This window comes from Cavia porcellus, unplaced genomic scaffold (genome assembly GCF_034190915.1).
Source record: "Cavia porcellus strain 051 isolate PalLab524CR breed Dunkin Hartley unplaced genomic scaffold, mCavPor4.1 scaffold_2, whole genome shotgun sequence".
NCBI lineage: Eukaryota > Metazoa > Chordata > Mammalia > Rodentia > Caviidae > Cavia > Cavia porcellus.
This window is the reverse complement of record NW_026947485.1, coordinates 69756594-69771142: the sequence shown is the minus strand read 5'-3', so window position 1 is coordinate 69771142 and position 14549 is coordinate 69756594. Positions and strand designations below refer to the sequence as shown.

The 14549-nt window shown below is 40.1% G+C and overlaps 1 protein-coding gene across 2 annotated transcripts in view; it reads right to left on the bottom strand.

The window, feature by feature from the left end:
- Nucleotides 1-821: 821 nt before the first annotated feature.
- Nucleotides 822-14549, bottom strand: part of Abcb1 (ATP binding cassette subfamily B member 1) — a 95771-nt gene continuing 82043 nt past the window's right edge. The window contains exons 26-28 of one of the 2 annotated variants that reach the window (XM_063233862.1): nucleotides 5669-5875; nucleotides 2395-2541; nucleotides 822-1399 (exon numbers count right to left, since the gene is read on the bottom strand). In XM_063233862.1, the coding sequence (XP_063089932.1) occupies nucleotides 1196-1399; nucleotides 2395-2541; nucleotides 5669-5875 (558 nt within the window). In that variant the 3' untranslated portion in view covers nucleotides 822-1195. 2 annotated transcript variants of the gene reach the window in all.

The following is a 14549-nucleotide window of genomic DNA, read 5'->3' as shown; positions in this document are numbered from 1 at the left end:
ACTGACAAATTACTTGATGAAAAGAGGAAAAGTTCCTCTTTCTTAAAAGAGGAAAAGTCCACCTTGGCTTGGTTGCAATCCAAAACCAACAGGTAGTGCACCAGAACCATATGATGGCAATGCATGGCAGAAGCAATATTCACTTCTTCGCAGTTAGGAAGCGGAAAGGACGAGAGAGTCTGAGGGCTTGTGCTAGCAGGCATCCTCCTTCTCCCAGTGGATGATGCTGTCCACATTAAGGAAAGTCTCCTGTCAGGGTCCTGGCTCAGGTGTCTCCTGAAACATTCTCGCAGACACGGTTGTAAATGCGCTTTACTAATTTTCAGGGTGTTTGTCAACTCCCTCGTCGTCAAACATGATTAATTATTAATGTGAGTTTTAGACATTCATGTGTTTTAATGATGGACCTTATTCTTAAGCATATTTCGTATGGCTCATCTGATGGTGATAAATTATCTCAGTCTCAGTTTGTCTCAGAAGGTCTTTATTATTTGCTCGATCATGAAGAACAGTTTGATTGGCTATAGTATTCTTGGTTGGTTGTTACACTGAGTCCTTGCATGTATCATCCCATTCCTTTCTCTGTAAGTCTTGGCACAATCATTCTATTAGTTGAATGGGCATAACTCTGAATGCACCTTGGTGTTTTGTTTTCTCTTGTGGTTTTTAGAATTCTCTGTTTTGAACTTGTGACAGTTTGAATCTAATATGTCTTGGTAAAGATCTCTGGACATGTCTAGTTTAGGTCCAAGATTATACTATTCAAATTGCAAAAACACATATATTTTAGAAAATATGCATTTTACAAAATATGGCCCCAAGCATATGAAAGTGTAGTTTTATTGTAGGCACTTTTGGCAAACATAACAGTACATTTTGTTATTCATGTAATCTTTTTACCAATAGTCAGTTATAGTTCATATTACAAACATAAATTACACATTACATCAAATCGTTTATGAATTCTGTAATACAATTAAAACTACCATCCACTCTCCATTTGATAATGGTTCTATTTATGATCCTTTAATTACAAAGTCTCTGAAGATGCTGCACTTGAAATTATCTTTAAATATGGCAGGAAATGTTAAATATGTAACTACCCAATCCAGTAAGTTCTTGTTTTTTGATCTGATCAAATATTATATTTAAACACAACTATTTAATATTTACGATCCCATATAGGCAGGCTTCACTAGCGCCTTGCTCCAGCCTGGACCCTGACCATGGAGAAATAGATGCCTTTCTGGGCGATCAGCTGCTGGTGTGTGCCATGCTCCTGGACCTTGCCGTTCTGAATCACCACGATGAGGTCTGCATTCTGGATGGTGGAGAGGCGATGAGCAATCACGATGCAGGTTCGGCCCTCTCTGGCTTTGTCAAGGGCTTCCTGGACAACCTATTCATTATCACATGAATCAATTTTCATAATAACATTCAATATCTCCCTTTATTCTTCCTTCAACACAAGCTCCACAGTGTCTCTCATTTATTCTTTAACAGTTGTATTGATGAAATGCAACAGATTTTAAAAAGCAAGGGATTTGTCTCATCAGAAAATATGTGAGTCCTAGTTTAGCTAAGTTCTGACACTGATTACTTTTGTTTTAAAGTGATTGCCATAATTTATTCCATCCAGTAACTGGAAAAATATTTCCAAATGCTCCTCACCAGCCAGCATCCCTAAAAGCAGCCACTTTAGGCAGCCCCACAGCAAATCAGGAAGTGTGAACAGCCTCCTTCTCTGTTGATGTGTTTGTTTCAGTGCTAGAGAGTAAAGCCAGTAACTTCACACTAAGCTACATCCCCAGCCTTTTAAAATCGTTTATTTTGAGAGCGGATATCTCACTCACTAAGTTGCTAAATTGCTTATACTGAGCTTACATTTGGATCCTTCTCCTTCAGCCTCGCAGAGTGCTGGGATTACAGATGTGCATCATCATTCTGAGCTCAACCTTAGTATCTTTAGGACAGAAAACTTCTCATAAGCAGTTTGTCTTTTGAGTAGCTGAATTCTTAAGTATTCTCAAACTGAAAATGATTGCCCACATTTATCTTAAGACACAGCCAGATTCTAACCTTGCCTTACACTTTCACACAGGGCTGCTGCAGGATCTGCCAGTAGACACGGGCTCCTGTGTACGGCTTTTTAGTGGAGCATGAAGTAATGCTGAGCTGGTTTCTGGAGCACGTGTGCTCTATCACTAGCTCATCACTCTAGCTCTCCTAATTGACAGTTACAGAAAGCATTTAAATTTCATGGAAACCAGCCATATGCAACGAACAGCAGATCTGCTTAAAATTTGCTTTTTTATTGTGGAAGAGAAAAGCATACATTTAAGCATTTTAAACACAAATAATTCAAGCATGAATGAACCCACTTTAAATTCTTACCTTTTCACTTTCGGTATCCAGAGCTGATGTTGCTTCATCCAAAAGCAAAATCCGAGGCTGCCTGATGAGGGCACGAGCAATGGCAATGCGCTGTTTCTGGCCTCCAGAGAGCTGGGTTCCTTTGTCTCCCACTCTGGTGTCATATTTCTGCAAACAGAAGTTTATTATTACAAAAGTGAAATACAGTTTGCTCTCAGAAAGTAGGGTATTTGTCTCATAGAATGATCAGAAAAATTTAGATGCAGAGACTAAGTGTGTTTACAGAGATTTAAACAACAATCCTTTAAATGGTAAATTTAATCTCTCTTCTGGAAAATACAAACTATACACTTTATTATAAGTCAGCCAGATGTTTCATGAGGAAGACTATTGTTGCAATGCTATTATTTTCCATCTTCAATGTTCATTATTTCATCAATCTTTGTGGACAAAGATGGGCAGGAAAAAAATTTCATCTGAACAGGATGTGTATTGTCATTGAAGCACACTGACTTATAACCAGCACTGACACCATCTGTGTGGATTTTAAAAAGAGGAAAGAAAAATCTTGAGATGTTAGAAAACAGGGTAGTCTTACCATCGTCAGCCCTTGTCAGGCTGAAAGTATAGCCTGAACATGGGCTCTGATTCTTACACCTGGATTTTGACTATTAAAATTCAGCTTTTCCATAACATTGCCTATTTTGATTCATGATACCTGGCAACTCTAGTCTATGGAGCTTAGAACCAGAGCGAGACAGAGAGACAGACAAGGAGACAGAGACAGAGACAGAGACAGAGACAGAGATCCCCAGGTGAGATTTTGGCAGACTTCAGACCAGCTGCAGCCAGAGCAATAGCAAGTACACAGAAGCGTGTGTCATGTGAGTGTGGGCACCTCCGGGCTGCACCAGTGCAGCAGGTGCCCTTTTGAGACAGATGAGAGAGTGCTGAAATCCTAGAGAAGATGGATGTGTATTGGCATCGGTGGATGCAGGTGAATCCTACTACTAATAACTCAGAACAAAAATGTATCTTTAGATAAACAGAGCCTAGTTATCTAAGAAATTAGTGCGCTGATCTAATCTCTAAGGAAAGTAGAGTAGAAAATCTCCCCTAATGTCTAAAGGTTTGATGGATAAATATCAGGAATCCAGAAAAGTCGGGTCCCTGTGGTAGACAAAAACCTTAATTAAATAGTAGGTAACGGTTATTCTGTGCTGCCCTCCACCACCAAAGTTTCAATCAGCAGAGGTAGAACTGGGCCTGAAAAGTTCTAGCAAGTGCCCAGGTGATGTTAATACATGTGCATACTTTGAGAATCACTGACTTCTCTTTAACGAAGGATTTGTGTGCTGGTTAATTGATTAATTGTCAGCTGAGTGGGAACATCCAGCTGAACTGAGTCAGCATGGTTCTGGGCATGGAAGATCCACTTCAGGAGGATTATTGTTGGAACTGGGTAAAAGGAGAGCAAGAGAAAAGAATTTCTGCTTGTCTTCCTTGAAAGAGCTTCACCGCTGATTTTCCTTGGGGCAGTTTTGGTTGTTCTCTTCGGAGGTACTCTGGTCTTCAAATCCAACTTGAGCACTGTCTCTTTATTTCTGGTGCAGATTCTTCAGCCTCCAGTACTGGCTTTCTGGTTTGCCAGCACACACCCTTCTACAATTCCTCAGCCTCCTGATACAGACTCACACAGGATATTGCTGTGGGCTCTAGGGCTTTGGCTGGATTCTTTGGATCTCTAGTGCTCAGACAGATCTCTTACACTGTTTACATCTGACTATGTGAGTAGAAATTGTAAGCTAATGTTGTAAATTTCTGGGTCCTGCATTAAATCTGATTCAGAGCATGTGCAGTCTTTTGAGCAGCCTTGCCCCAGCCCTGCAAGCTCTTGTAAATTCTGACTACAACAGTTTGGAAATTTACATTTGAAGTGTTCAAGCCTCAAGAAAAGTTAATTATCTATACCTGTTAAAGGAGAAGAGAAGGACCACGCCTTTTGCTCTGGGGACTCCTTTAGAGGCAGCTAAATCTAAAGCAGAGCTTTAGGAAAAGGAAATCTTGGAAGGAGTTGGGACTACTTGGTGTTACCCTTATCATGAGGAAATTGCCTTTCTTTATGGTTTGAGGCTGCTGAGCTTTATTTTTTAGGAGTGATTCCTTGTAATAAAGCACATAGCTTGTGAATATTGGAGGGGGTTCATTAGCTACTTCGAGATGCATTTCAAAATACAGGACCTACCAGGCCCAAAGAGAAAGAGTGAAGTTCCCGTTACCAAAGCTCCTAGAGCAATGATGGTGAATGTTTTAGAGACAAGTGCCCGAACTACAACCTGAAGCCCACTTATCTATCACAAAGTGCTGACACTGCAATTCAACCTGAACACTGAGGTTTTAGTTTAATAAAAACAATTCATACATTAACATCTTTGTCTTAAAAGAAAAGCCAATAACACATGTGGCACAGGTTCACTACCACTATCTAGAGGAACTGAAAGTCACAGAACAAAGCCCAAGATAGATTTCAACACTTAATCATAGAAATGGAGAGCAGGACTCATGGAATGCATGATGATTACACAATACCATGGTCATCCCAGTGGCTCAGCTGTGTTCAAAGAGAATCTGGTGACTCCTTGGAGTGAGGCTAGGGCTTGGAGAAGAGCAACAAGGAGGCAGAGGGAAGACAAATGAAGGAGAGCATGAGAAGGATGGTCATGCCTGCCTCTCTGGCAGGACCAGAAGCATTGTGGGAGGCCCAAATGGTGCCTGCAGGTCCTGTCCATGGACTAGGGGCAAAAAGAGGGAGGGGAAAGGAAAGGCCTCCTAAATACCCCATTTACCATGGGCTGAAAAAAATGGAGGCTCAAGTCTACAAGCTGGAGAGTTGTTGCAGGATGCCTACCCAAGCAAAGTTCTCTCCTAAAGCTAAGTCCAGAACTTTATACCCTTCTTCACGAAGACGGTCAGATGACCAGGAAAACAAAACTAATAACCAGGGCAGGAAGTGGGGTCAGATACTTGTTCCCACCTGCTCCTCACCTTAGCAAACCAGTCCTTTAGAATGGGGCTACGTCATTTGATCACACTGATTGTAGCTAAGCGGGTATAGCACTTATCCAAGGGTTTGAGCCCTTGCATTGCAAATGAAAAGAGGGATGAGGATTAGGAACAGTAGGGGGAGGAGGAAGAGGAAAGGAAGAAGGGAGGAAGAGTGATGACAATGAAAATCAGACAACAAACAAAAAGATCACTGCATGCTCCTGGGATCTTACTGTGGAGGGACACTTACGTTAGGCAGCGACTCGATGAACTGGTGGATGTTGGCCTCCCTGGCTGCCTGCTCGATCTCCTCCTGTGACACGGTCCGGCTGTTGTCTCCATAGGCGATGTTCTCCCCGATGCTGCAGTCAAACAGGATGGGCTCCTGGGACACGATGCCCAGCTGTGCTCGCAGCCACTGCACATTCAGTTGCTGTATTTCTTTGCCATCCACAAACTAAAAAGAAGAGTACACACATCACCTTCTGGACCAGCACACTTTGAATTTAGCAGAATTGGCACCGTTATTTCATGCTTTAAAAGAGTCAAGGTACTTTGAGGTTAAGGGAAAATTGTTTGTCTTGCTTTGGGTTGTCAAGGTTAATCTAACAAGGTCATAACTGTACATTTTGAGGGAAGATCATGGCTGCTACTCCTTCCCTGAGCTATCCATGTTTTAATCTGGAAACCTGTGAATATATTATGTTACACGATAAGGAGGTATTAAAACTGCAAATGGAATTAAGGCTGCTAATTAGCTGACTAAAAATGATTATCCTGGATTATCTTGGTAAGCCCACTGTAGTCATAAGAGTTCTTAACTGTGAAAGAGAGAGGCAGGACAGTATCCTTTCATGCAGTACAAGAAGACTTGGTTAGATATTGCTGGCTCTGGAGATGGAAGAAGGGATCAAGATCTAGAAAAGTCAGGACAACAGTTTGTTCTTTGCAGTCCACAAAGGGGACAGAGCTCTGTTGGCACCCTGATTTTATCTGTGAGACTTCCTTCATATTTATAACCTCCATGAGTATAAAGGTAATAAATGTGTGCTATTTTAAGCCAGTAGATTTGTGGTTCTGTGAGCCATAAGAAACCACTACTCCATTCTTCTGAGCTGTATCCTGGAATCCTAATTCTTACATCTCAGTTTGTCATACTAAGAACAGCCTGAATCAGAGTGGAAATAAATACAACTATGATCACATGCTTGGTTTGTGGGTTGGGTCAGGTTTCTGATCTGACCCATGTTTGAGAAGCCAGAGGCAGTGGTCACATGGAGCAGTAGTTCACACTGTAGGTCAGTGCCACATCTCTGTGCCTGCTTATCTCAGGAAAAACAATCCATTTCTTTTACTTTCTTTGAGGGCAATACAAGAACACTGGAGACTTCTCAATGTATCCGCGGGAAGATGTGTCTCTCTTTCTCTTGCTGGTTTGCACCTTGCTGTTTGCAGCTAGACATGAAGGGCTGCCCCTCCATGCCATGCTGCCTTAGAGTCACACCATACTGCCTTGGAGTCCACTGAGTATGCACTGAAACCTCTAAGAACTATAAGTTCCTTCATTTTGGGAGTCCAGTATTTTGTCCCAGCAGCAAGTAAAAACTAAGACACAAATGTTAAGCACAATGTGTAACTAAAACACAAATGTTAAGCACACTGTGCAAGTATATACTCTGAAATAATAAATTAAAATCAAACTGATTATACTGTGGATTCTGTGATAAATATGCCTCATACATTCTTTTGTTTAATCTTCACAACAGCTCTCAGGAGGTAACTGTGATGTTAATTTCCATTTTATAGACAAAGCAATGAGATTTTAGTAAATTACACAAAGTACATAGCAAGTTAGGGAACAAAGTAAGCATGGATCTTAACACTATAGGTTGGATTTGACAACAAAAGTATCTCATAATTGGAAGATAGTCTCTGTCTTCCTTTAAAAGGCAACACCTCCACTTTGGCCAGGTGTCTATTGGGTTGTAACAAATATACTGAAGCAGATGAGGGGCTCAGTTATTTGGGATGGACTGCAACCTCTATATGCCTCATTCAGGTAGAAAACTCAATATTCTGACAACTTAATTATAACTAAAAAAAACTAGTTGCCTTACCAAACATGAATACTCTGGACATGGATCTATCATCTTATGACAGCACTAAACTCCCATCAAGGGAAGCCCAAGAACAGCTATCTGTTCATGCAGTTCATTGAGTTTATCCTTGTGCTACACCTCAAGTTACTCTGGGCAAACCTAGTCATCTAAAGACCTTGTACCTTACAGCATCTCTTCAAAGTACTTTCTAATTAAGTGCAAGCTATCGGTGTTTAAGGGAAAACAAACATTTGTTTAGTATTTTCTATGAGTGCCTTCCTAGGAATAGCACTTCCAGTAACTCAGTAACTCAATGCAAGTACGCATACAATTTTCTAGCCTGCTACTTTTATTATTCAGAAAAATGAAGGAAGTATGTCTTTCTAAGTTATTTTAAGGGCCTACTACAACCATTTCTCAGGCATGGAATAAATGCTATTTGACAGAGATAAGCATAAGGAAACAAACAAAAGATTTAGCTACTTTTGTTTAAAGAAAAAAAACATGTGCAGAACTTTAACACACGTGGCTAAACACAACATTCCAACATTAAACTTCTCAAGTTCATGACGATCATCTTCTGAAAGATAAACTGAGCTTTTCTGAAACCAACTCTTACATTAACTTATGAAACTTTTCCCCCAACAATATCTGAAACCAATCCTGATACTCATTAGAAAGTCTGATGCAAGAAAATGACATCAAAAGCATGAGAGAGTTAGGACAGTATCCCAATGTCCACCTTCAGAGTTTATCATCAGAGGACTGGTCATTTTCATCACTTACTTGTTTGTATTTCCCTAAAGACTTGTTCTCTAGATTCTAACTTTGTTTTAATATTGGGTCTTTTGGCTAATCATGCTGCAAGCTTTGCTAGCATCTTCTCATAATTCCATTTCTGCATTTCTGAAGGACTAGAATTCTCCTATGGACAGCAGCTGTGCAGGCAAATAATGAACTGGGCATTGCAGCGCTGTGATGTCATGAAGACGCTGTTTATCCTTCTATAACCATCTCCAAGCAAAGAGGAGACTTCTTTCTGACAGTGAGTCACTCTTTTTTTTTTAAATTTATTTAAGAAGAAAAGAAAAAAAAAGTGAAAGGGTACTAGTTATACAGATTTACAGAAGAAAAAAATGAACAGTAGGAAATCACTAGTTAATGGATTACATATTGCCATCTTAGAAATAATTGTTCAAGTCACAAAATTAAAGCTTGTAGAGTGGACATTCCAACAATGATACTGCATTCAGTTCTGTTCAATGATCCAATAAAACTCTGTGATATCATTTTCTATCTTATACACTTAAATATACATGCAGTTATATAGTTTAGAGCACTTTCTTTTCCTCTCTTTTGTACAATGACTATTACACATTTTGGGTTTCATTGCTCCCACGGTTCTTATTGCTTTTTTGGAAGAGAGTAAAACCAAATGAGACATAACAGAACAGAATCGGTCAAGTCAAAAGGGTGGACATAATAGATAATATAAAAACATAATACAAGGTGATCAACAATGGTTACCATAATGCCTCCCGCTATCTCTAATAGAATTGCCTATATCATTAGTTATAATACAATTGAACAAAATAGTAAAGAACAAAACCGACAAAACCAAAACATTGGAGACATTGTAGGTCTTCAAAAGTAGATAAACGTCAACGAGAATGGGCATTATAATGAATCTCATTATCTTCTCAGCTGATGCCTAAACTTTCGAACCTGATACTATCCATCAAAACAGAATAGGGGAACATCAGTCAAAAACAAGATGGTGAGAGTAATACAGGGCTTCAAATCGAAATAATAGAAAGTCAAAGTGGGTTACTATATTATATCCTGCTATTTTTTCCCTTTAATTAAACGGATAAAAATAAAAAAGTAAATAATGGAGTGGAGATTGAGAAAAAAGAGGGCATAACAGCAAAACAGCGCAGATCAAAGCATAACCATTTAAGCAGAATAGTGTTTCACCACCAGATAATTTCGACCTGAAAGTAGTTACCATATTGACTCTTTCCTTGAAGTCCTTGAGTACAACTTCGTATACTGTAGCATTAAGTATATCAAAACAATGTAAAACCATTTAAGAGAATGACAGCATTATAGAGTATTTAGAATCGACTAACAGAAAATGAACAATGGTTTCTGTATAATCTCCTTGTCTTTAAAAGGTTTTTGCTTATATTATCGTACATAATAAAATCCAATAAGATACAACCTATTTAGACCATTGGAGACAGAAGAACAAAAGCTAGATGAGACTTCAAAACAAGATGATATTAAATCAGTATTACCTATTAAGATGTCATTTTCTCTAAAATAGCTGTTCCTATCATCCAATCTTCTCTGTCTCATTTCTGTTGAGCTCTTTTTCTGTCAGTAGCTGTCAGTTTGTCTTCTTCATTTTGTTCTCTGCTCCATTCGTTGTGGCCTCCCCGCCACTATTTCTGGGTTCTTTGTATTTTTCTTTTTTTAGAATATCCTGCAATACTTTCTGTAGGGTTGAATTGGTGGTTGCAAATTCCCCTAGTTCCTCTTTATCCTGAAAGCACCTTGTTTTTCCATCAATTTCCAGGGACAGTTGTGCAGGATATCTCAATCTTGGCTGGAGATTATTATCTTTCAAAGCTTGAATTATTTCCCCCCATGCTCTTCGTGATTTGATGGTTTGTGCAGAGAAATCTGCTGTAATTCTGATGGGTGTTCCCTTGTAAGTGGTCTGTTTCTTGTCTCTTACAGCTTTTAATATTCTGTTCTTGTATTGAATTTCTGAAATTTTTATTATTATATGCCTGGATGTTTCTCTGTTAGGGTTGTAGGTAGCTAGGGTCCTGTATGCCTCATACATCTGAGTATCTTTACCTTTTGCTAAATTAGGAAAATTCTGGATTATTTCTGTGAGTAGCTTTTGTAGTTCACTTGTTTGTGTCCCTACTTCTTCTTTTATGTTCTTAATCCTTAAGTTATGGCTCCTCTTATCATCTTCTTGTCTTTGTATTATTGCTGTTTGTTTCTTTGTTATTTTTAAGAAGTTTTTCATTTCATTCTCCCATATTACAAGTCTGCCCTCCAGCTCAGATAGTCTGTCCTTAGTTTCTTTCAAGCTGTTATGCCAGTCTTGGATAGACTTCTTAATTTCTTGATAGTCCCTTTGAACCTGCTTCACGTACTCTATGCTTTCTCTGTTTTCTCCATCAAACAATTCTCCCCTCTTTTTCTGTTCTTCCATTCCACCATCTGTTTTTTCCTGGGTGGTGCTTAGCATTTCTCTAACTATTCTGCATACTTCTAGCTTCAGGTCGTTGATAACTTCATTCCTGAATTGGTCTATGAGGCTCTCTATATGGCGCTTAATGTCTATTGGTGCGGTGTCCGCTATTGCCTGTTTCTCAGAATTGGGGGCCGGGGAGCCTTTCTTGTTGCTTCCCTTCCCCATATTCTCTGTTCCTTATAAAATGCAAGCTTACATAGGAGGCCCAGCTTCCCTGCCTGTCAGCCACAGCCTGATCAAATTGCGCTGGCTAGGTGTTCCCGCCCACCGCTGCGCACCAGGGAGTTACGGACTAGGCAGCCTACGCGGGAGTCACCCCTCCAGGCCACCGTCAGACTCTGGGATCTGGGTTAGGCCAGCCTACCAAGTCCGCCCACACAGGCCAGGCACTTTTCACCAATCCCGTCCAAGAGGGGAATGTGTGGCTGGAGTCGCCACCGTGCCCTGCTCTTACAGGACTGCCCGAGCCCAGAAAGTCCTCCGCTGGAGTCAAACTGTGGTAGAGTGTCAGTTTCTCTCACTCACCTCGCCACCAGTGTACGCCTCCTTGTCCTGTCCGTCCTGTTTTCGACTCCGTTCGCAGACTCCATTCCCAGAGCTTCTGCGCGTCTCTCCTTGCCGAGCCGCTGTGGAGGCAGCCAGCCGCCGAGCGGCGGGAAATCCAAACCGCGGTATCCAATGGCGCAGGGTCAGCCTCCACACCGAGTCTTTTCTGTTCCTATTTTAGCACCAGGACTGCATTCCAAGTTGGTTTCTCTCAGCCCAGTTCGTTCCTGAGTCAGCAGAGCATATCTCTACTGGCTCATGTCTCTTTAGTCCGCATCATTCCTAATTTCTGAGCCGAGCCTTTCAGAGAGCCTCCGGTAGTTGCTGTTATCTATCCGCCATGTTCTCCGGGACCCAGTGAGTCACTCTTTTGTAACAGGAACACATAACACATTGGTCTTACAATTATGTGGTGGAGGAATTGGGTATTTGACTTGCATGTCTTGCATTTTTACCCAGTGTGATTTTTCACGAATTCCATTACAAAGACCTGCCAGGCTATAAGCACTGAGTCTTCTTCTGAGCAACATTCATCCTGGTCTGCAGTTGTGATCCTTGTCACTTGTCAATAAACACGTTGTCCATACTGCCAGAAGACGTGCTCTGCCTGCCTTGAGAGATGCGCTGAGGGAGATGCTATTTAGGTTTGGTCAAGGTAAGTGCCCTGGCTCAGGCTGGAAAGGAGACCCTTGTTCGCTAGTACTCAGCTTCTGAAGTGTCTTCATCTTTGTCAGTAAGGTACGCAAGTCTCACTTTTTCTAAAGTTGTTTTATATGATTTGATGTTATCTGTACAAGAATAATCACTAGTTCCTAACTGATGTTTTGTCACTAGTTCCTAAGTAGGAATGGGTAGAAGTCTGACCCTTGCTTATGTCCACATCAACTCCTGTAATTGCTTTTGTCTTAGTTTACAATCTAAACTAACAGAATGAAACAGTTTGTTTCTTTCTCTACCTTTTTCATGTTAGGTAATGGCAGCTTTCAGTTTGGCGATATTGTGTTAGGTCTCTTTAACTTTGCCAGGCAATTTCCAAATGACATTTTAGCTTTACAAGTCTGTCCTGGTGCTCAAGTATTCCCTGCAGTTGCACCAAACACCACTGCTCCATGTCCTTGAACCCTTGGGACTGGAAGCCCCGGGAGGGCAGTGATATTCTGTAGGAGGTGAGGATGGCACAGCCAAGGACACTTGGATTCTCATGCAGGGCCTGCTGCTGCCTGGGATCCTCTCCTACAATGTATGGAACAGCACTGTCCCATATGAACCTGGGACCAGGATCGTTGAAGTTCTTGAACTTAGGTTTTGGTGTGTTTTTAAATTTGAAGCGAATATTCACTCCTAAATAATTTTGAATTCAAATTTTTGTTTTGTTTCTTTTAAATAGAATCTTAAAACTGCATAATTTTCAGGTCATAAACTTGGATCCTTCCCTTTTCTTAACCCTGCTACTTATATTTCAAGATGTTCCACAATTTTTCCTAAACCTTCCTTAAAATTTACCAGTTCAGTTGTTCCTACACTATAGCTGGCGTCAGATTCACCTATGAAAACTGCAAAAATGCAAGGCCAGGTCCTAGTGTACTCCAATGATCCAGGGTGTTTGGGTTCTGTATTGGCTCACCAAGCCATTGTAACATATCCCAGCATTTCAGAGCCACCACTCCAGGTCAGGGTTTCTCAAAGTTACAATTCATAGACCCCTAACAGACTTGTGAATTTCCTGATTTCAGTGAGGTACTGCAAGTTAAGACCTTTCTTCAATTTTTGTAATCAAATGATGCTCAAATCCATCATTCTTACATGGAAGTAAGGACTAACTGGTAGTATCTTACTAATGAACTATCACATGTCACTAATTGATATTTACCTTAGAATTTGGTGCATTTACTTGAGTTTATTAGAGACACTTCTGATAAGAAATCCAGACCCCTCGGCAGTATTTTAAAGGTCTTGTGTCATGCACAAAAGCAGACTGTGGAGCTTACTGTAATAAAAGAGGAGAGTTTGCTTCCAGCATATGCATCATCAGGGGTGTCATAAGACAGTTCCTGTTCTATGGACTCAGCATTTGTTTCCAAAAACTTTGGTATCTGCTCTTCCACATATCAAGGGACTAGAAGGCTAAAACCTCTTTTCCAGGCTCCATTGGTTCTGGAGATAAGTTAGGTTCTATGAATGAGATGCAAAGTCTCAAACAGAGAGAAGAGTTCACTCTCTAGCAGCTGAGAGTTTTTTCAGTAGTCAGACCCTGATTTAGGGAGTTTAGGTTTGGAACTGCTATGCCATCTGCATAATTTCATCTGATGTCTTGGTCAGAGTGGCATCATGGCTGCAGTGCTATGATTTTGGATGCTGAGAGCAGCCTTTCCTCCACATGTCCGGCTCTTCTAAAAAGCACTTAATTTCCTTTATTAAATACTTATCAGGAGCCAGGAATATAGCTCAGTGGTACAAACATCTGACTGGCAAGCATGAGGTCATGAGTTCAATCCCCAGTACCACAAACAAACAAAAATAAATAAATAAATACTTATCTACTAGTAATACCTAGAGTGATTTATATTTCTTACACTGAATGTAAAAGAACTGTCTGTATTATATATTATGCTCTTGTTGCATTGATGTCTTATTAATCCCTAACTAATCTCTTCTTATATACACATATACAAGGAGTGTACCTAATAAACTCAAGTAAATGTGCCGAGTTTTGTTTGTAAATATCAATTAGTAACCCTTAATAATTTAGTTAGTAGGTAACTATCAAGTAATTCTTACTGCCATGTAACAATGATGGATTTCAGCATCATGATTATAACTAATCCCTTCTTATATAATTATTTCCTGTCTGCTATTGTTTTCAACTCCAATATTTTATTATCATACATTTTCTTTTCCTAGTGAAAAGTGACATGAATGCAATATGGGGCTGTGAGATTTTTAAATCTTTCATAGCTCATAATCTGTAAAGTCTCAGAGTTGAGAGCCATTACTCTTTTTTATTGGTGCATATTAGTAATACAAAATAATGAGAATTTTTTCTCACATTGCTACATGCATATAACATATTTTGACTATTTTCATCCCTATTAGTCTCCTTCTCCTTTTCTGCCTTGTTCTCCTCATACCATTTCCCATCTCTAAAAGTCTCCCTTCTAGTAGACTTCCAGTTTACTGTCATTGCTACTTCATTCAGTTACTTTCATAAT